Genomic DNA, 18607 nt, shown 5'->3' with positions numbered 1-18607 from the left:
AAAAGGATAAAATGAACAAATGTGAAACAAGTTTGAGGCTTAAAAAGGTAGCCCAGTAGAGCAATGGATGTAAGAAACTGATTATGAAGAAAGAACAAGTTGATAGTTTGTCAGTTAACTCCGGTAAAAGGTGGATAAACATTTAGTCAACAATGGTATTGACAGCGATAGGGTGAAGTAGAGCCAAAGATCAATCGAACATGCTGCAGGATGCAAAGGATCCTCTTTTGTTTCTGGGATCGATTCTCAGTTATCGTTGTGGCCTTTGAAGAGGAAAGGTTAATGGTCTGGAATTTTGTCTCATTGCTTTTAGTGAATAGGTGAAGAATTTGCAGAACTAGACTGGATAGAGTACAATTTGTAGTCAGGGCAATGAACGTATTTTTGTCAAAATGGCCTTGTGCCATTTTTTTGGGACATGGCTAACTATCCTTATTCTGTTTTCAGTTGGCAGATTTGTTGATGTGCGGCTTAATATATCTCTAGTGACACTGTGGCTGAAGATATCTTATCAGGAGCCCATTTAGACAGCCCACTGGAGTAAAGCATTATGTTCTTTTAAATTTACTGATAAGAGTCCAGTAACTCATTTAGGGTTTGTATTGCCATTATATCTTAGCGAATGACTGTTGGCTTTAAGCAGCAATTCCCACCAGAAGAACACCAGGGAATATCCCTTTTAGAGATCTGGAGCAGCGTCAGGGCTGCACACACGTAATCTGGCAATGTCCACATGGATTCTGCACCTGTATTCGTATGCCATCTCTCTTGCCGCTCACTACTCCCTCAATCTGACATTTTAAATTTTCTTTAGCTGTGGACTGCCTCAGGCCAAGTTGGGAGTGTGTGGGGGAGGGTGGCGGTAGGAATTTGTTTTCTGCCAACAGCCTTACAAAATGAGTTCTAGCCCACAAACTGGATGAATTGTCACAGTGACACAGTGGAACAATCAATTGTTGCAGCCTTGCAGGTGCCTGCCTGAAATTTGTCCACCGAATAAAAATCCGTATCATTGTATTTTGGTAATGGGGTCATATTGTGACAAGACTTTAGCTGAAATTTTACTACTTGTTTTTCTTTAAGAGGTTGCCACTGTGCTGTAATAGGGAAAGCTGGTCTTGTTTGTAAATATTAAAATATTTTGTTTCTTGTCTGGTGTATGTCGAGGGAGCTGCATTTTTTTTAAACACCCACTTCATGCAGCAAGCAATTCTATTATTTCTGAGCAGTAGAGTGCATTACAGTGGTTTGGGTACTTGTACAATTAATCTGATTCTTAAAGGTTTCACGTTTGATTTGTGCCTCGGTGCTTCAGACAAATATTTATATCACTGAAAGGAAAACCTTCAGTCTTTGTATTCTTGTATTTATCTATTTCATTGCTCTGGGAGTGAACTTGGGGCAACATAAACTTGTATATGATGAGGCGAATTAATTTACTTACATAGAACACCTTTTCTTTGGCTTTGAATGGCCAGGCTTCCATCCATGAGAATTAATTAAAGTTATTTATTACATTAGCACAATATACAGATTCCTGAGTTGGGAGTGATAGATTAGAATATTGCTTTTAAGTCTCCTTACTTTGCAATGTATAGCTCACGCAGTCATTCAAAACATTTGTGTATGAGAGAGGGAGAGGGAACATTGTGCTCATGTGCATAGAATTTGTATAGACATAAACTACATAATCATGAAATGTATATACTGGCTATAGAGAACAGATTTTGCTCCATTATCTTGGATCTCATTGCTGCAAGGCAAAAAACCTGTACTGAGCCCTGCCTGATGAGTCATGAGCACACAACTGCCTCATATTGAAAAGATATTGTACAGAAATGTTTTCTGTTCTCCTGACCTTTGGGAACAGGGCACCAAGTCTATTATCATTGCCTGAAAACTTGGCCACTTCAACATATTGCCATTCATTGTAGAAAATTAGTGGGCTGGAGAAGATCAGATTAGGGACAGTATGAAGGTGCTACTTCTGAAAGGGCAAGTTGGGAGGTATGTACCATTTTCAAGGGGTGTGTTTTGCCATTATAAATGGGATGGCCTCATGACATTCCAGTTCAGGTAGAATAGCATTGCCTTGATGAATGCCCAACTCCTGGAGTCCGTGGAGGAGTTCTGTTTTAGCATGGAGTAATCCCTGTTCCGAATCCCAGAAAGAGGACATACTAGTTCTCCTTGGTGGCGTCAGTGTCAGAATTGAAAGTTGTGATCGATGACACCAATCAGAGAAGCCTAATTCCAAACATTTAGTGCAAGTTTCAAGGACAACCCCTTTCGAGCCAACAGTTTTTCCCTCTTCTGAAGGTACAACTGAGTTCGAGTTCATGTCCACTGTCCACTGGCACTTTGGGACTGGTGGGTGCCACAGGTGCTGGAGTGCATCCTGGACAAGGATGGTCATGTTATAATTTAAATTTGCATTGTCAATATTATTTGATATTTTGTTGAATGAATACATATTGTGAATATGTAAACTTTTTCTTATAAAACAAGCTTAAAAGTTAAAAATGGGCTTTCCTTGTAACAAAACCACACATGCTGTGAAGTCCACAGTGTCTTAAAGTCTACTACAATTAGCAAAGTTCAATGTTTGTTTGGTTTCTGGGTGAATGAAAGGGACAACATCAACAGCTAACTAATCATAGATGGCAGAACTGAAAGCACCATCAAATCTCAAGGGAGAAAGAAAAACTGAGGTAGAAAGATATCTTAAGTTCAATCCTACAGTTCACTAAAGAACCTTGAACATATTGTGGCTGGAAATTGTGCAGGCGTTACAACTAGCAATAAATTGTAATTCTTCAAGACCAAATGTGTTCCAAGCAGCTAGATGGTAGAGAAGAGCTTGTAAAAGACTGAGAGGCAGTGAGCTCCCACTGGAAGGAGCACTTCAGAGGTCTCAACCAAAAGTTTTCCTTCAATATGTGTATCCTTGAAGTCTTCTCACGGCATGTTATCCACTGCAATTTCAGTGCTGGGCCAGCCTGACAAGGGATTGAAAAGGCCATTTCACAGCTAAAAAAAAACAACTTGGGCACCTGACATATAGTCCCTGCTGAAGTTTTAAAGCGTGGCAGGGAGGTATTTCTGACATGAATCCATAACCTTTTGCCCTTGTCTGTGAGGGTGAAAGTATGTCTGGACATCTGAGGCACTGCAAACCTGGCCATTTTCAAGAGAAGAATCAAACCTGAATTTGATACAGGTTTCCCCCGCCATCCAAATGTAGAGCGTTCCTATGAAATGGTTCGTAAGCTGAAATGTCGTAAAGCGAAGAAGCAATTACCATTTATTTATATGGGAAAATTTTGTGAGTGTTCGCAGACCCAAAATTAACCTACCAAATCATGCCAAGTAACACATAAAACCTAAAATAACAGTAACATATAGTAAAAGCAGGAATGATATGATAAATACACAGCCTATATAAAGTAGAAGTACTTCTCCACAACGATTGCCTGCACAGATCTCCATAGCAAAAATCTCATGCAAGTGCTCTCGGCAGAAAATCTCACGCAAGCGTTGTTGGCGTAAACACACTCTCCAGTAACTTTTAAACTATGAAGCTGCCAAATCTACCAAATAACACATAAAAATACACAGCCTATATAAAGTAGAAATAATGTATGTACAGTGTAGTATCACTTACCGGAATTGGGAAGACATCGAGCACACTGATGATGGTGTGTTAGACTGAGTCATCGCAGGCTGGGTGGTACAGTGGCCCCCACCCTCCAGGCCGCCGACCCAATACATTGCCGCGAAGCACGCAGAGGTCCAGCGGTAGCCGGGAGGCACACAGCACATCTTTAAGAGAAAAGCCGAAATAAACATGCTAATTAATTAGGTAACACACATCAGAGTTGCTGGTGAACGCAGCAGGCCAGGCAGCATCTGTAGGAAGAGGTGCAGTCGACGTTTCAGGCCGAGACCCTTCGTCAGGACTAACTGAAGGAAGAGTGAGTAAGGGATTTGAAAGTTGGAGGGGGAGGGGGAGATCCAAAATGATAGGAGAAGACAGGAGGGAGAGATGCTGCCTGGCCTGCTGCGTTCACCAGCAACTTTGATGTGTGTTGCTTGAATTTCCAGCATCTGCAGAATTCCTGTTGTTTGCATTTAAATTCACTACTGCGAAGCCTCTTCCGGTGATGCCTACACCGAAGAAGTTTAGATCCTCTCTTCGACGGGAGTTCAGTGAAACCATCTCTCACTGCTCCCCATCTGTAATTTCTTCGGCTCTTCAACTTTTCGACCACACTTTGACTCAGACTCGCTATCACAGCAGCTCTTGGCTCCATTCCTCCCCCTCCTGTCTTCTCCTATCATTTTGGATCTCCCCCTCCCCCTCCAACTTTCAAAACCCTTACTCACTCTTCCTTCAGTTAGTCCTGACGAAGGGTCTCGGCCTGAAACGTCGACTGCACCTCTTCCCACAGATGCTGCCTGGCCTGCTGCGTTCACCAGCAACTTTGATGTGTGTTGCTTGAATTTCCAGCATCTGCAGAATTCCTGTTGTTTGCTAATTAATTAGGTGCTGCCTGGCACGTGAATGTCGGCGCAGATCAGATGCGATTGCTGATTGCATCGGCACTGATCTGGGCCGACAATTATGTGTGGGCGGCACCTAATTAATTAGCATGTTTATTTCGTCTTTTTTCTTAAAGGTGTGCTGTATGACTCCTGGCTACCTCTGCATTTTCCGCGAATGGGTATCTGTCCGTGGCCTGGGGGTTGGGGTGGTGGGACACTGAGGTGTCATCTCATCATCTGCTTCCATTAGAGCAGACAGCTCATCTTCTTCTATCTCTGCCCGCCTCGATGTCGAAGGTCGAGGTTCGTCGTCTGCTGTGGCTGATGTGGAAGGCTTGCTTGACTGCTGAGCCTCGCGCATTTTTCTATCACACAGTTCTTTAATAAGGACTCAAACCATCCTGCAAGTATCTCCTAAACCGACGTACCCTTTCAAAATTAAAGTTGTACTTTATCATTACTCATTCAGTTTCGATTGTTATCCTTTTTTCTTCCAATTGCATCAGCTCTTCATCTTTCAGTTCTTGGTGATGGGATGCCAAAACTTCTTCAACATCATGTTCGTCAGCTTCCACAAGCCAAACTCACGTTGTCCTTACTTCATTCACCACGATCAAAACGCTTAATTATGTCTAGTTTTACGCTAAGTCTAACACCCTTACGAGCTCTTTCAGGCTTTTCCGATACCATAGAACTCATCTTGCAAACAACTGCTCACAGGCACGTGTTAAAGCAAAGCAGTTCCCAATCCAGGGGAGAGCGGCTGCTCGGGGCGCGGTCTGCCTTTTATCGCGCGCTGAATTTTTTTTCATAACAGTGAAAACACCTTCTGAAAGCGAAAACAGGGTACTAATGTAGGTCTTTCGTAACAATGAGGTTTCGTAAAGCAAATGTTCGAAAAACGGGGGACACCTTTAAGAAGAAATATTTTCCTGGGAAAAGCTACTGTCAAAATCTTTTGGAACTATTGTTTCCCACTGGCTGAAGTGCTGTACTCACTGACAAAGTGGAACCCACCTCTCAGGAAGTATAATGATGATCTTCATCAAGTGACACTTTCAAGAAAAATGTAGGAAGTAACAGCAGTGTCTGTATATTACCTTTCTCAATCTTATTAAGCCTTCCATTGAGTCACATCAGAATCACTGTAGAAAATCTTTTGCAATCTGGCAAATGTTAAAAAATTGGTTACCATTTTGTTGTAAAATGCCAAGAAGGCCCATCAGCGCCTTTACTTCCTGAGAAAGCTAAAGAAATTTGGCCTGTCCCCTAACACCCTCACTAATTTTTATAGATGCATCGTAGAAAGCATTCTTCTAGGGTGCAACACAACCTGGTATGGAAGTTGTCCTGTCCAAGACCGAAAGAAACTGCAGAAGATTGTGAACACGGCGCAGCACATCACACAAACCAATCTTCGTCCTTGGACTCACTTGACACCGCACGCTGTTGGAGCAGTGCTGCCAAGATAATCAAGGACACGATCCACCCAGCCAACACACTTTTTGTCCCTCTTCCCTTGGGGAGAAGGCTCAGGAGCTTGAAGACTCATACGGCCAGATTTGGGAACAGCTTCTTTCCAACTGTGATAAGACTGCTGAACAGATACTGATCCGGATCTGGGCCGTACCCTCCAAATATCCAGACCTGCATCTCAGTGTTTTTTTGCACTACCTACTTTCCCTTTTCTATTTTGTATTTATGATTTATAATTTAAATTTTTAATATTTACTATCGATTTGTAATCCAGGGAGTGCGAAGCACAGAATCAAATATCGCTGTGATGATTGTACGCTTTAGTATCAATTGTTTGGCAACAATAAAGTAAAGTAATTGTGTGGTAGTATTCAACCTGTGATTTTAGCCACAAACCCAATCCCAGTACAGACAGGGGTCAGACAAGGTTGTGTCATTGTTCCCACCATCCTCTTAATCTTCTTTGCTTTCATAGATAACTAACCAGGCTCAAATTACGGTTGCTTTAAATGCACCCATTTGTCTTTTTGGTCTACCCTGACTGGTTGCTTTGTTCAGTTTCTTCTTACCTGGCTGCAGATTGTGGCTGGTATTTTAATTATCTGCTATTATTCAGCATGAAGTTGAAATGTTTCCTTTGTATTTTGAGGCTTTCTTATTCACATATGGACACCACATTGGGAGCAATGTTTTTGTTGCATTTTGCTACCTTTCCCACTGCAATCCCTTTTACCTGATCACATAATTTCACAAGGAAATAGGCTAATACAGTGGATTCTGGTTAATTGGGCCATTAGTAATCACGGCAGCTCAAAAAAGCAAAAACAAATTGAGAAATTAGCTGGGATTCCCTTTGTTTATTTGGGATAGATAATATACTGCTTATTGCAACGTTGGCACTTATTTCAAGGGCAATAGAATATAAAAGTAATGATATAATGCTGAGGCTTTATAAGACAGTAGTAAGGCCGCACCTGGAGTATTGTCAACAGTTTTGGGCCCCGTTTCTCAGAAAGGATTGGAGAGAGTTCAGAGGAGGTTGACGAGGATGATTCTAGGAATGAAGGGGTTAACATGAGGAGTGTTTGTCAGCTTTGGGCCTGTACTCACTGGAAATTAGAAGAATTTGGGTTGGTGGGGGGATCTTATTGATACCTACCAAACGTTGGAAGGACTAGTTAGGGTCGATGTGGGGAGGATGTTTCCTGTGGTGGAGGTATCCAGAACCAGAGGGCACAGCCTCAAAATTGAGGGACAACCTTTCAGATTGGAAGAAAAGAGGAATTTTTTTAGCCAGAGAGTGGTGAATCTGTGGAATGCTCTGCCACAGACTGCGATGGAGGCCAAGTCCATGAGTATATTTAAGGCAGAAGTTTATAATTTTCCGATCGGTCAGGACATCAAAGGATATAGCGAGAAGGCAGGTGCATGGGTTGAGTAACATCTGGGTTCAGCTGTGATGGAATGATGGAGCAGATTCGATGGAGTGAATGGTCTAATTCTGCTGCTATATCTTAGTGAGATTGTTGCCTTGCATTTTCTCACTAGTGTCAGTTACACGCACATCGTGTGACTTCAACACTACACCACGTTTAGAGCAAGCTTCACTTGAACATTTGTGTTCAAAAGGCAGTGATTTTTGTCACAAATAATTGGCGAATAATAAACAGTAAGACAATTCAGAACTGTTCTGCTCACTGCAGTTTCAAGCATTCAGGTTTGAGATGCCGGTCGCAGCCAGGAGCAAAAAATAAAATGATGTCACTACATCTACAAGTTAGGAATGACAAGGAATTTGAAGGCATTGGCAATCATCTTGAATGTTACAATTAAAGTGAATATTTGGAGGATACTGTCGTTGAAAGCACTGATTGAAGGAGTGTACTATCTGCACGAGGTGTCTGCACTGAGTTGTTCATTCAGTCAATCAAAAGAACGCATCAGCATATACTGGATCAATTCTTATGTTGATAACTATTAGAAACTAATACACAGTTTTACACTAGTGATTTTGGTAGTGTTCTAATTTATACTGTATTTCATTTGGTACTCAGTTAAACAGTAGTTTTGTCTTTTTTAAATACCTTTTTAAAACTATTTTCATGAAATTTTGGCTAATTGGGCAGCTGCCTAAATGGGCCAGAATGTATTGGTCCCGATGTGTCCCAATTAAGCAAAATCCAGTATATATAGACAACACTGTGCATTGCTACTTTTTAAACTGATAGAGCTCTTTCACCAGGAGCGTTACTGGACAACTAACAGAATGGTGTTACAGAGTACTGGAATTGTATTTGAAATGTTACATTTTGGATTTTGTTGGTGGCATTTAGCAGAAAGGTGGTTTATAATTAGTAGGTGGAGTGATAAAGTAAGAAGCATATTGAAATGTGGATTAACAATTTACGCAAGAGATACTGAAAATGCTGGAAATCCAGAGTAACACACACACTATCTTCAAGGGGATCCTACCACCAAACACATCTATACCTCCCTCCAACTCTCTGCTTTTTTCAGGGATTGCTGTCTCCATGATTTCCTTGTCCATTTATCCTTCTCCACCAATCTCCCTCCTGGCACATATTTCTGCAAGTGACAGTAATGCTACACCTGCTCACTCACCTACACTCTTACCTCCATCCAGAGCCCCGGACAGTCCTTCCAGGTGAGGACACATCTCACCTGCGAATCTCATCTATTGTAACCGGTGTAGCCTGACATAAATTGGGGGACCAATTTGTCAAGCACCTCTGTTATATCTGCTAAAGCGTATTTTCTCAGTGGCCAACCACTTTAATTTCTTTCCCCATTCCTGCTCCAACATGTTTGTCCGTGGTCTCCTCTTTTGGCACAGTGAAGGCACTCTCGGGGTGGATGAGCAACATCTCGTATTCCTTTTAGTTAGCTTCCAATCTCATGGCATGAAATTGATTTCTCCTTCCAGTAATTTTTTTCCCTCCCCCTTCCTTTCTCTTCCCCACTCTGGACTCTTACCTCTTTTCCTCACCTGCCTATCACCTCCTTCTGGTGCCCCTCCTTCCCTTTCTCCCATGGTCCACTCTCCTCACCTATCAGATTCCTTTTTCTTCAGCCCTTTGCCTTTCTTTACTTTACTTGGCCTCATCTATCACCTTCTAGCTAATCCTCCTCCTCCCTCTACCTTTTTTATTCTGGCATCTTCCCCCTTCCTCTCCCGACCTGAGGAAGGTTCTTGGCCCAAACGGTTAATTGTTTATTCATTTCTATAGATGCTGGCTAAACTGCTGAGTTCCTCCAGGATTTTGTGTGTGTGTTACTATATATAATCATTTGCCTTTATTTAATAAGTAAACAGTTATGGACTGTAGTGGCTTAGAATAAATTCCATTTTTGGAGCACCTTTAATGTAGTGAAGAATTCCAAGCTGCTTCATTGGAGGCTTATCATATAAAACATGATGCCAACCTTTAAAACTAGAATGTGGGGCAGATGAACCAAAATCACAAGATACTGCTGATGCTGGAAGTTCAGAGCAACACTCACAAAGTGCTGGAGGAACTCAGCAGGTCAGGCATGAGCCCTGATGAAGGGTCTCGGCCCAAAGTATCAGCTGTTTATTCCTTTGATAGATGCTGCCTAACCTGTTGGGTTCCTCCAGCATTTTGTGTGTGTTTCAGATGAACTAGTTCCTTGTTAAAGTAATGACCTTCAAGGATAGTCTTAGGGTAACGAAAGTGTGAGTGAGTTTTAGTAGTGGATGAGCAGAGTACATGAGGAACAGCCAGACTCTGGTGGAAGCGGGCTATCTAATTGATGGGAAAGTTGTGTGATGTCATGGATGATATTAAAACGGTGGGGCAGGTTCAATCTGGCTTCGTTGCTGGAAGGGGTTGAGTTGGTGACAAAGGCAGTCAACGGCAGAGGTTTCGGTCTTCCCTTGGTGAAAGCTTTTTATCTTTCAGTAGGTGTTTTAACAAACGATTGGGCACTTTAGAAGCAGTGGAGGTGATCAGAGAAGCAATGGTGTGGTAGATTCATGTATCATCACACCGAAAGACATTGATGCTATTTTTCTAGATGATGTTGCTGAGGGTTGCTACGGATAGCTGAGGAAGAGCAATAGGTCAAGGGGAGATCCACTGAGGATATCCAGATCTAGTAGTTTGGGGCCGAGGAGGAAAAGAAGCAATTTCCAGTGATTCATTGGCTAGAGCACAATTGATAGGGATGAAAGCCAAGCAACTTTGCATGCATGCAGCTGTACAATAGTGAAAAGACAAAAGAGTAATGGGTAGTACTTTTCTTGATTGTGATTGCTTTCTGATGTGCTCATGCATCTTTTTTTTTGTTGTTCACTTGTTTGGTAAAACAAATGGAATATGTAGATTGTGGGGATATCAGAAGGATTAAAGTACGGGAACAATTAAAGCCCTTTCAGTGCAATTTAGATGCCTTTGTGTCTGGGAATGAAAGAGCAATTGGAGCTTTGGAGTATTTTACAGTGTGGACACCACAGAAGCTGTTGGTAGTTAGATTCAATACCAGGCTATGCATATTTAAAATATTCAACTAAACTGATCAAGGAAATGCACAATTTAAAACAACATCTGAAGCTATTGTTGCTTTCAATGAAAATAAAGTGTACTCAACTGTCTATATCTTAAAAGAGTAGACGTTTTGGGTGAAGATGTTTGATCCAGCAGGGAGGTTCTGTTCAAAATGTTTTCAGCTGCTGTTAGATCATTTTGTATCAAGTGTTGATGCTGGTAGTCTTTCTTTATTCTTTCTGTTTTCAGCTTGTGCCTATTCAAAATGGTGGCTGATTTGACCAAAATTTTATGATGGAGAAAATCACTGTTTATTTCTGTAGTTTCATTTGTAGAGATAACTTTTAGTGCAAGGGTTTGTCTTAAAACGTTTGCACTGCCATTTAATTATTAGTCATTTATATGACAGAGTTTACTGATGTCAATCCATTTACAATAATATTCAGTACGCTTATTTTCTGGTCAAAATTTCTGGCAGACACCCAATGCAGCTGCCTTTTGATACAAGAAATTCAGTCTTTTGCTAATCTCACTAAAGGAAAAATCATGTAACATGGAGTGACATTTAATCATTTTTCTTCCACTAAAAATACTGAGAGCAAAATTTTCCTCTCTCAGCTGGAGTTGATAAATTGAGGGTTTTCACATGGTGAACAATAGACAGGCACTAGACAAAACACTCTACACTTGACGCCAGGGAGAGAGACAAACCATTTGTAGTTGGGCCCATTATGTTACTTTCTGCACATGCTTGAAATGCTAATAATGGACCATCACTTTTAGTCAGAGGAAAATACGGTTGACATACTCAATTAAAAGAGGATGGAAAACAGGTACTAAGCACATCCAAAATTCTGTTTTTGGGAAAGATGGTGCAATGTTTCAAGCCAAAATATCTGCAAATCCTTCACCAGCACCTGCTTTATTTGAGTTCCTCTAGCCGCTTGTTAGTAAAAAGTATTGCTGTTTGAGAGTATATTTGTGAATTAAATTTACTTCATTTATATTATTATGATATCATGAGCCACTTATTAATATATTATCTCACATCAGCAGCAAGATTTCCATCCCAACAAAGGTCACGTTAAACACATTTGGACACATGCACCCTTACTTCACCAGAAGGGATCATTGCTCCTTGCACAAGCCACCTTGTCTTTTTTTCCTGAGAGTTTCATCAATTAGATTTTGTGGCGAGGGTGGTTGCCTGTAGCATAGCTCAAAGAAACTGCTGTAACATTTTATTTTAGAACTTAGTCAATTATTGATTCCATCAGCTTGTTTAGGATCCTGCTGAAAACCCAAAGGAAAAGTGATTGAAGGGTCTCATTTAGTGCCATTGTTGGCTTATTTAAGTAATTGCAGTTGCTTTGAGCATCATTAAAAAAATGAAATCCAGGTTTGCGTGCCTTGTAAACTATAATGGGTGGATTTCCTTTCCTCTTGTCAAAGATGTTTCCAAAGTACTAATGCTTATTATTGTCACAGTGCAGTGGTTTCAAATTGTTTTTAGTAAAGCAGAGTAAGACTGTTGTCTTTCATCTGGGAGTAACCAATTTTATTTCCTTTAGTGGGCATATTTTTTACTATTTTAAATGGCATATATTTGGGCATATCACAGAATATATAAAATAATTGTTATAAACAATAGTGTTTCTTCTGCTCTTCCAACAGGTGACAATTACTGACAATGACAGCAAACCCAAATCTACTGTTGCCAGAGTCATAGTGAAAGTCTTGGATGAAAATGACAATAAGCCTCAGTTCTTGCAGAAGTTTTATAAAGTTAAGCTTCCAGACCGAATCAAACCAGATCGGGAGAAATCCATTAAGCGGGAACCCATCTTTAGAGTTGTTGCTGCTGACAAAGATGAAGGCCCGAATGCCGAATTATCATACAGCATCGAAGAGGGAGATGAACAGGGCAAGTTTTTCATTGAGCCTAAAACTGGCGTTGTCTCATCCAAGAAGTTTTCTGCAGCGGGCGAATATGATATTCTCACAGTGAGTTTATCTTCAGTTTTCTTTTTGCTGTATGTATCTTCATATGTACAAGCTCAGAAATTCGTGTGTTTCTATTTATAAGCAAGCAGAGGTGTTCAATGTCTTCCCTTGACTGAACAGTTCAGTTGTTGATTCCTGAATATTGCATTAACCATTCACGTATAGGGGAAAAAGGAAAGTAGGCTGTGAGTTTGAGATCCTCTTCATGTCATAATGGATATTAGAATTCATGACGAGGATACCCAGGTGCAGTCATGAGCATAGAATTGGTGGGTAGGGTAGCAGTTACTGTGGCGATGCTAAGAAGAAGTAATGCCTATCCATTTCTTTATTTCCTCACTTAACATGTTTTGATTACCAGCAATAAAATAGACTCTTTTTCCCCTTGGGTCTGACTCTGACTCTCTCGGAGTATCTTAGAGGGTGTCTGTGAGTTGCTTATTTGTATGTACTACATCTGCTGTCAATACTTGTTTCACAGTTGGTCAAAGATATTCTTATTTGTGTACAATATTGTGTTAGGGTGTGCCTTTGTAGTTATCACCTGGAAGACTTGCTTCAAGTCATTTCCTAAATGCAACGCGGATTTGGATTAAATACTAGTTATTTTCATTGTTTACAATGTTCATTCCCTTATGGAATCCTTAATATTTAATATGTTTAGTAAGAAGCTGAATCAATCCAGTGCTAGTGACTCTCCTTGGAGACTAACTTCATGTTCTTTATTTACATATCTTCTTTGCATTTGTTTCATTTTGATATCCTTATCTGAAATACATAGCTACAAATAAAAGGAAGAAGAGGGAGGCAATTGTTCAATTGTCTTCACCTTTGTACTGCTTGAGTATCTCAAGGTTGGGTTGGGTTTAATCCAGCATGCCTCCATTTTCAACTTAGCTATAGCTCACATTTAAAAGCCCTTAGGGACCAGTTGAACTGTAGCTACCAACTCGTCTAAATGCAGCAGCCGTACTGCAAGAAGTGACTAGGCCTCAGAATCGGGTTTATTATCACTGGCATATACCTGTAAATTTATTATTTTGTGGCAGCAGTGAAATGAATAAGTAAAATACTTTTAAGTTAAAATAACAAGAATATATATATAACGTGGTGTTCAGGCTTACCAATTCAATCAACACTTCCAGGTGATAAGTCAAGGGACAGGATGGGAATTGGGTAGCTGTCAGTTTGTATATTTGTGCTTCATGCCTCATGCTGAGTCAAGTGGTGAAGTGGGTCAGATCCACTGGCATCAAACCTCCAGCGCAGCTTGAACTTCCATAATGCGTTGCACAGTCAGCGCTGACGGACCTTTGAGGGGGAATTCACAAAGGATTCTGTATAGGCCTCATCTTCTCTTAAGTGGTACATATTACACATTTGATTAATATTTGTATCTTTTGACAGATAAAAGTTGTGGATAATGGACGTCCTCAGAAATCATCTACAGCTCGGCTGCACGTCGAGTGGATCGTGAAACCTGAGCCGCCTTCTGAACCATGGAACTTTGAAGAACCTTCATTTTCCTTTAGTGTCATGGAGAGTGATCCAGTTACTCATATGGTCGGAGTCATTGCTGTTGAACCAGTTGGCACTACCCTCTGGTTTGATATCACTGGTAAGAAATATGATGGACTTTACCCAATTGGATTTCAGTTTTTTCCATATAAAAAACATGTTTTTCCCAAATTGCCTACTTTACATTAATTGTTAATTTGAATGCAGATTTTGTTTTTGGATATTGTTTCTCTATTTTTTTGGCCCATCTACTTTTGAATTTGGTACACTCTCCAATAGGGCAAAAGAGCTTACCTGCTTCCAAGATAATGAATCTAGGAGATGGTCACAACTTGCATCATATCAGGCCAAGTCATTGGGTATACTTAAATTGGGGGTTGATAGATTCTTGATTAGTAAGAGTGTCAAAGGTTACAAGGAGAAGGCAAGAGAATGGGGTTAAGAGGGATCAAAAAAAATCAGCCATGATATAATGATGGAGCAGACTCAATGGGCTGAAAGGCCTAATTATGCTCCTGTGTCTTAAGGTGTTATTAGATTGTGCAATTTCAGCTGAGCCCACAAGCCATGGAAGTGTGAAAAAAATGACATTTCCTTTAGTGGTCCATTTCCCAATGACTAAAATTTGACAGTCAAATATCCATCCCTCCTTTACAGTTACATGATGAAAATTGCGCCTAGTCCTATGTCTACTTGGAAATTGCCGCAGTATTTGATAGAAATCAATCAGGATCCTAACCCCTGACTGGTTTTGCTACCAGTAAAAGGCAGAGAGGAGTATAACAGTGACCTAGTGTTTTCTGCGGAAATCTTAATACCTTCTTGGCCTCCATGCCGTTATATAAAGACCATCTTCACATTTTTTAAGATGAAGGTGCATTTATTGTTTTTTTTACTTAAAACACTTGATTATTAATGTATTATTCTATGTATAGAAATGCATGAATAAATGAGTGAAAGATAATAAGTGAATCATATATGCCAAACTGTAAATTGGAGGTAATTTTCAGAATGGACATAATACCTACTGTTTACATATGAATTATAAATCCTTTTTGAAAACTGAGATTATAATAGTACAACAAATTTATTCATCTTTGTATATTTTCTTAAGTTAAAATTAATGAAAACTGCAGTATCTAAGACCAACTATAACTAGTATTACATTAGATCAGTAATTTTTGCATTTAAAATATGATCTAAGTCTATTCCATGATGGTTCTTTATATTCCTTTGGCTGATAGTGTTGAATGCAAGCATGTGCATGCTATTATGTATAAACTGCAGTTTGCTTAAAGACTGGGAAATGAGTTGTGATTGTTTCACCCACACTCCTGATGGGGAACAGCACTCAAAAAGAGAGTGCATCTAGGTCACAGATGCTTGGCCTTGAAGTTTCACCTTACTAATCCTCACAGGCAAAAAAAAAGTCATGAAGCATATCCTCCACGAATGCTGTTTTCCATCAGGAGCGCAGGATTATGGAAATATCTTTTATTGTACTTTTTATGATTTTTCCTCTTGCTATGTACCTCTTTATCCAGATTCTCATTAACTAATCTCATTTCTTTTCTTTTCTATCCTTGCTGCCTTTTCTGTCTTCGCCTATATTTCTGGCTCTGCAAGGTGACAATCAAACTAGAGAAATGTTTTATATCTTTCAGATGGCTTGTGAGCTGAACTGTACAGCAGAAGGTATCTTCTGCCATCTCATAATTATACTTTGGTACTACATTATGCAATCTATTAATTAGATTAGTATTGGAACTTTTACATTTGCTGTTCACTGTTCATAAGCTAAGAAAAATGTCCAGATAATTTATACTTTTGTCTGAAAGTTAGCAATTTTAGCACAATTCATGATGTAATTGATTGCATAAACAGTCGATTCACTGTCTAATTCAATAGATTTGTTCATTCTTTGTGTATATCTGTCACTGTATATTACACTTGCATGCACCATTTCTAATGTTTTAAATAAAGAGTTTCCATAAACCTACTACTTATAGTGCTAGAGCACCTGAATAGGTAGTAGGGCATGATTGAAATAAATACACAGGCAAACTATTATAAACATGGATGCAGAAATTTAAAGAAGATTTTATATTCGCAACGTGAGTAACTTAAAAACTGTGAATGGTTTATGGTTCTGTTACTCCTATATTAAAACCAAACTTTATCTGAAAAATTACTATTGGTCATGACTTTCCATTTGTGACATAGTGATGTGGCATATATTTGAAAATTGCAAATGTTGGATGAAGTAACAGCTTTATGACAGAAAATATTTATTTCATTCAGTTCTATAAACATTTGCTGTTTAGCATTAATAACAAGAGGGAATAATTAATAACCACAAGTAAATCCAAGTTCTATTAGGATCTAAAATTACATTAGACCAATCAGATATTTAAGCTATTTGATTTCTGATTGGAAGATAATAAATTAAGTGAGTGTTCAAGAGTTTGAAGCCAGCTGGTGGCGTAGTGACATCAGCGCCAGACCTTGGAGCGAAGGCTCCCGAGTTCGAACCCAGCCGGCTCCCCTGGCACGCTTTCCATCTGTGCTGGGTTGAGTGTTGAACTAGCAACTCGACCTCATAAGGAAAGAAATTGCCTTCTACAGAAACATCAACAGCAAAAAGTTGATGACCTATGCTCCCCGTGAGTTTAAAAGGCAATTTCCTTTCCTTTTTTTCCCCAAGATTTTGCTTTTTCTGTGATGTAATTCCATACTAATTGCTAATATTAATGATTTTTAGTGATTTATAGACCTCTAAGTATATTCTTATGTGTTGTATAAAGGTAATTAGCTAATGCTTCAAACAAAATTCCCTTTTATAAAAATAATGGTTAGAATGTTTAAAAACTGGATTCAGTCATTGGAATTGTAAAAAGTGGGCTATTAACGTTGGAGATTTTAGAAACAAAGTATTCAGCATAAATCAACAAATCAGAGAAATTCCCTGTTCAGTTTTACTAATTTCTTTTTGTGGGTTTAAAGGTTTTATTAACTTTTGTTCTGAAGCAATGAGAAATTGTCTAGTGTACTTGACAGCAAGTAATTAAAATACCACGTTATTTATGAGGTCCCACCTATAAGGCATCAAACATATCACCAGATGTGACATGAAAATAATTCAAAACAACAAGGAACTCTGCAGATACTGGAAATCCAAAGAGTAATGCACAAAATGCTGGAAGACCTCATCAGGTCATGGATATGATTAAATAGTTGACATTTCAGCTTGAGGTGTTGACCCTCCATTGATATTGCTTGACCTACTGAGTTCCTCCAGAATTTTGTGTGCATTATTCTGAAAATATTCCAAGTTGGTTCTTCACATCTACAATCTTTATTCTTGGTCATCTTAAAAAAGTTAAAGTACTAGTTATGCAAATCACCAGTGCAATATTTAGATGATGTGCAAATACCTTGCTATGATGTTATTTAGCATTGTAACTTAAAGAAATGTATGTTGATATATCTCTGCTTGTGATTAATAAAATTAATTTGTGTTTTTTTATATGGATATTTGAAAATGCTGAACTCTCTTGAGTTTAGTTGGCTAGACTAATCTAATTGAAATGTTGAAATTCCTAGTATTTACTGAGGTATATGCAATAAAACTTACCTTCTCTGAAAGATGCCTGAATACTGAGGAATTTAAGTAGGGAAATCGGGAAGCACATTTTCACATGGAAAGGCTCACTGACTTAAAATATAGTGGATCTTTAGTCAATTAAATTTTTGATATTGGGATTCCTGGCTCTTAACTACCTAAGGGATATGCAGCAAAGATGTGTCACGAGAGCTGAAGCACCAGTAAGCTATGATCTAACTGAATGGCAGAAGTCCCAATTTATTCCATGTAATTCAATGTTGCATAGCGATTCTCAGGAATGTTGCATGATTTTGTAATGCATAACTTAACAAAATACTCTTGAGAACAGTGATCTTCAAAAATCCTGACGATATGTTTTCTCATGGATTTCACTGGTGTTCTGCAAATATTTTATCTAAAGTTTTAATGAGCAGGAAACAATTAGCTAAGAATGAACTTAATTTTTGTGTGTTTAGTTTCTGGCATTTCAGAATTGATTTAGTCTGCCAAACAGTGGCAGTCTGTCAATTACGTTGAGGGTTCATTGAGTGGTCTGTGGTCACGTACAAAGACAGAATGAAATCTCAACTAATTGTTAAATCTATTACTCATTTGTAATCATGATGGTTAAAGGAGAAGTAGCAATTTTGGGCATAATTCATGGTTCTGAATACCTGAAAATGAGAAGGAAATGTTATATTTATGTCTGCTAAGAGGCTTTCATGTGTACAAATTTGAATTCATGAATCATGGTTTTGATCTCCTAATTTAACATTGAAGCCATTAACATCAATATTTATAATGAAATCTATATGTAAATGCTTTGTATGGTGAAGTCTATAATGATGTCCCAACCTTTTCATAGTCTATGAATGAATAAAATAGTCTGTAATTTATTAATGGTTATAATCAGAATGCCAATTCCAATATTCAG

General features: G+C 39.1%; 1 protein-coding gene across 4 annotated transcripts in view; it reads left to right on the top strand.

The window, feature by feature from the left end:
• Positions 1-18607, top strand: part of fat1a (FAT atypical cadherin 1a) — a 173624-nt gene that overhangs the window by 91202 nt on the left and 63815 nt on the right. For all 4 annotated transcript variants that reach the window (XM_072252625.1, XM_072252624.1, XM_072252623.1 and 1 more), the window contains exons 5-6: positions 12222-12551; positions 13959-14169. In XM_072252625.1, the coding sequence (XP_072108726.1) occupies positions 12222-12551; positions 13959-14169 (541 nt within the window). The remainder of the gene's footprint in view (positions 1-12221; positions 12552-13958; positions 14170-18607) is intronic.

This window comes from Mobula birostris, chromosome 3 (assembly GCF_030028105.1).
Source record: "Mobula birostris isolate sMobBir1 chromosome 3, sMobBir1.hap1, whole genome shotgun sequence".
Taxonomy (NCBI): domain Eukaryota; kingdom Metazoa; phylum Chordata; class Chondrichthyes; order Myliobatiformes; family Myliobatidae; genus Mobula; species Mobula birostris.
Note: the sequence above shows the minus strand (reverse complement) of the source record. Positions and strands in the feature narration are given on the sequence as shown.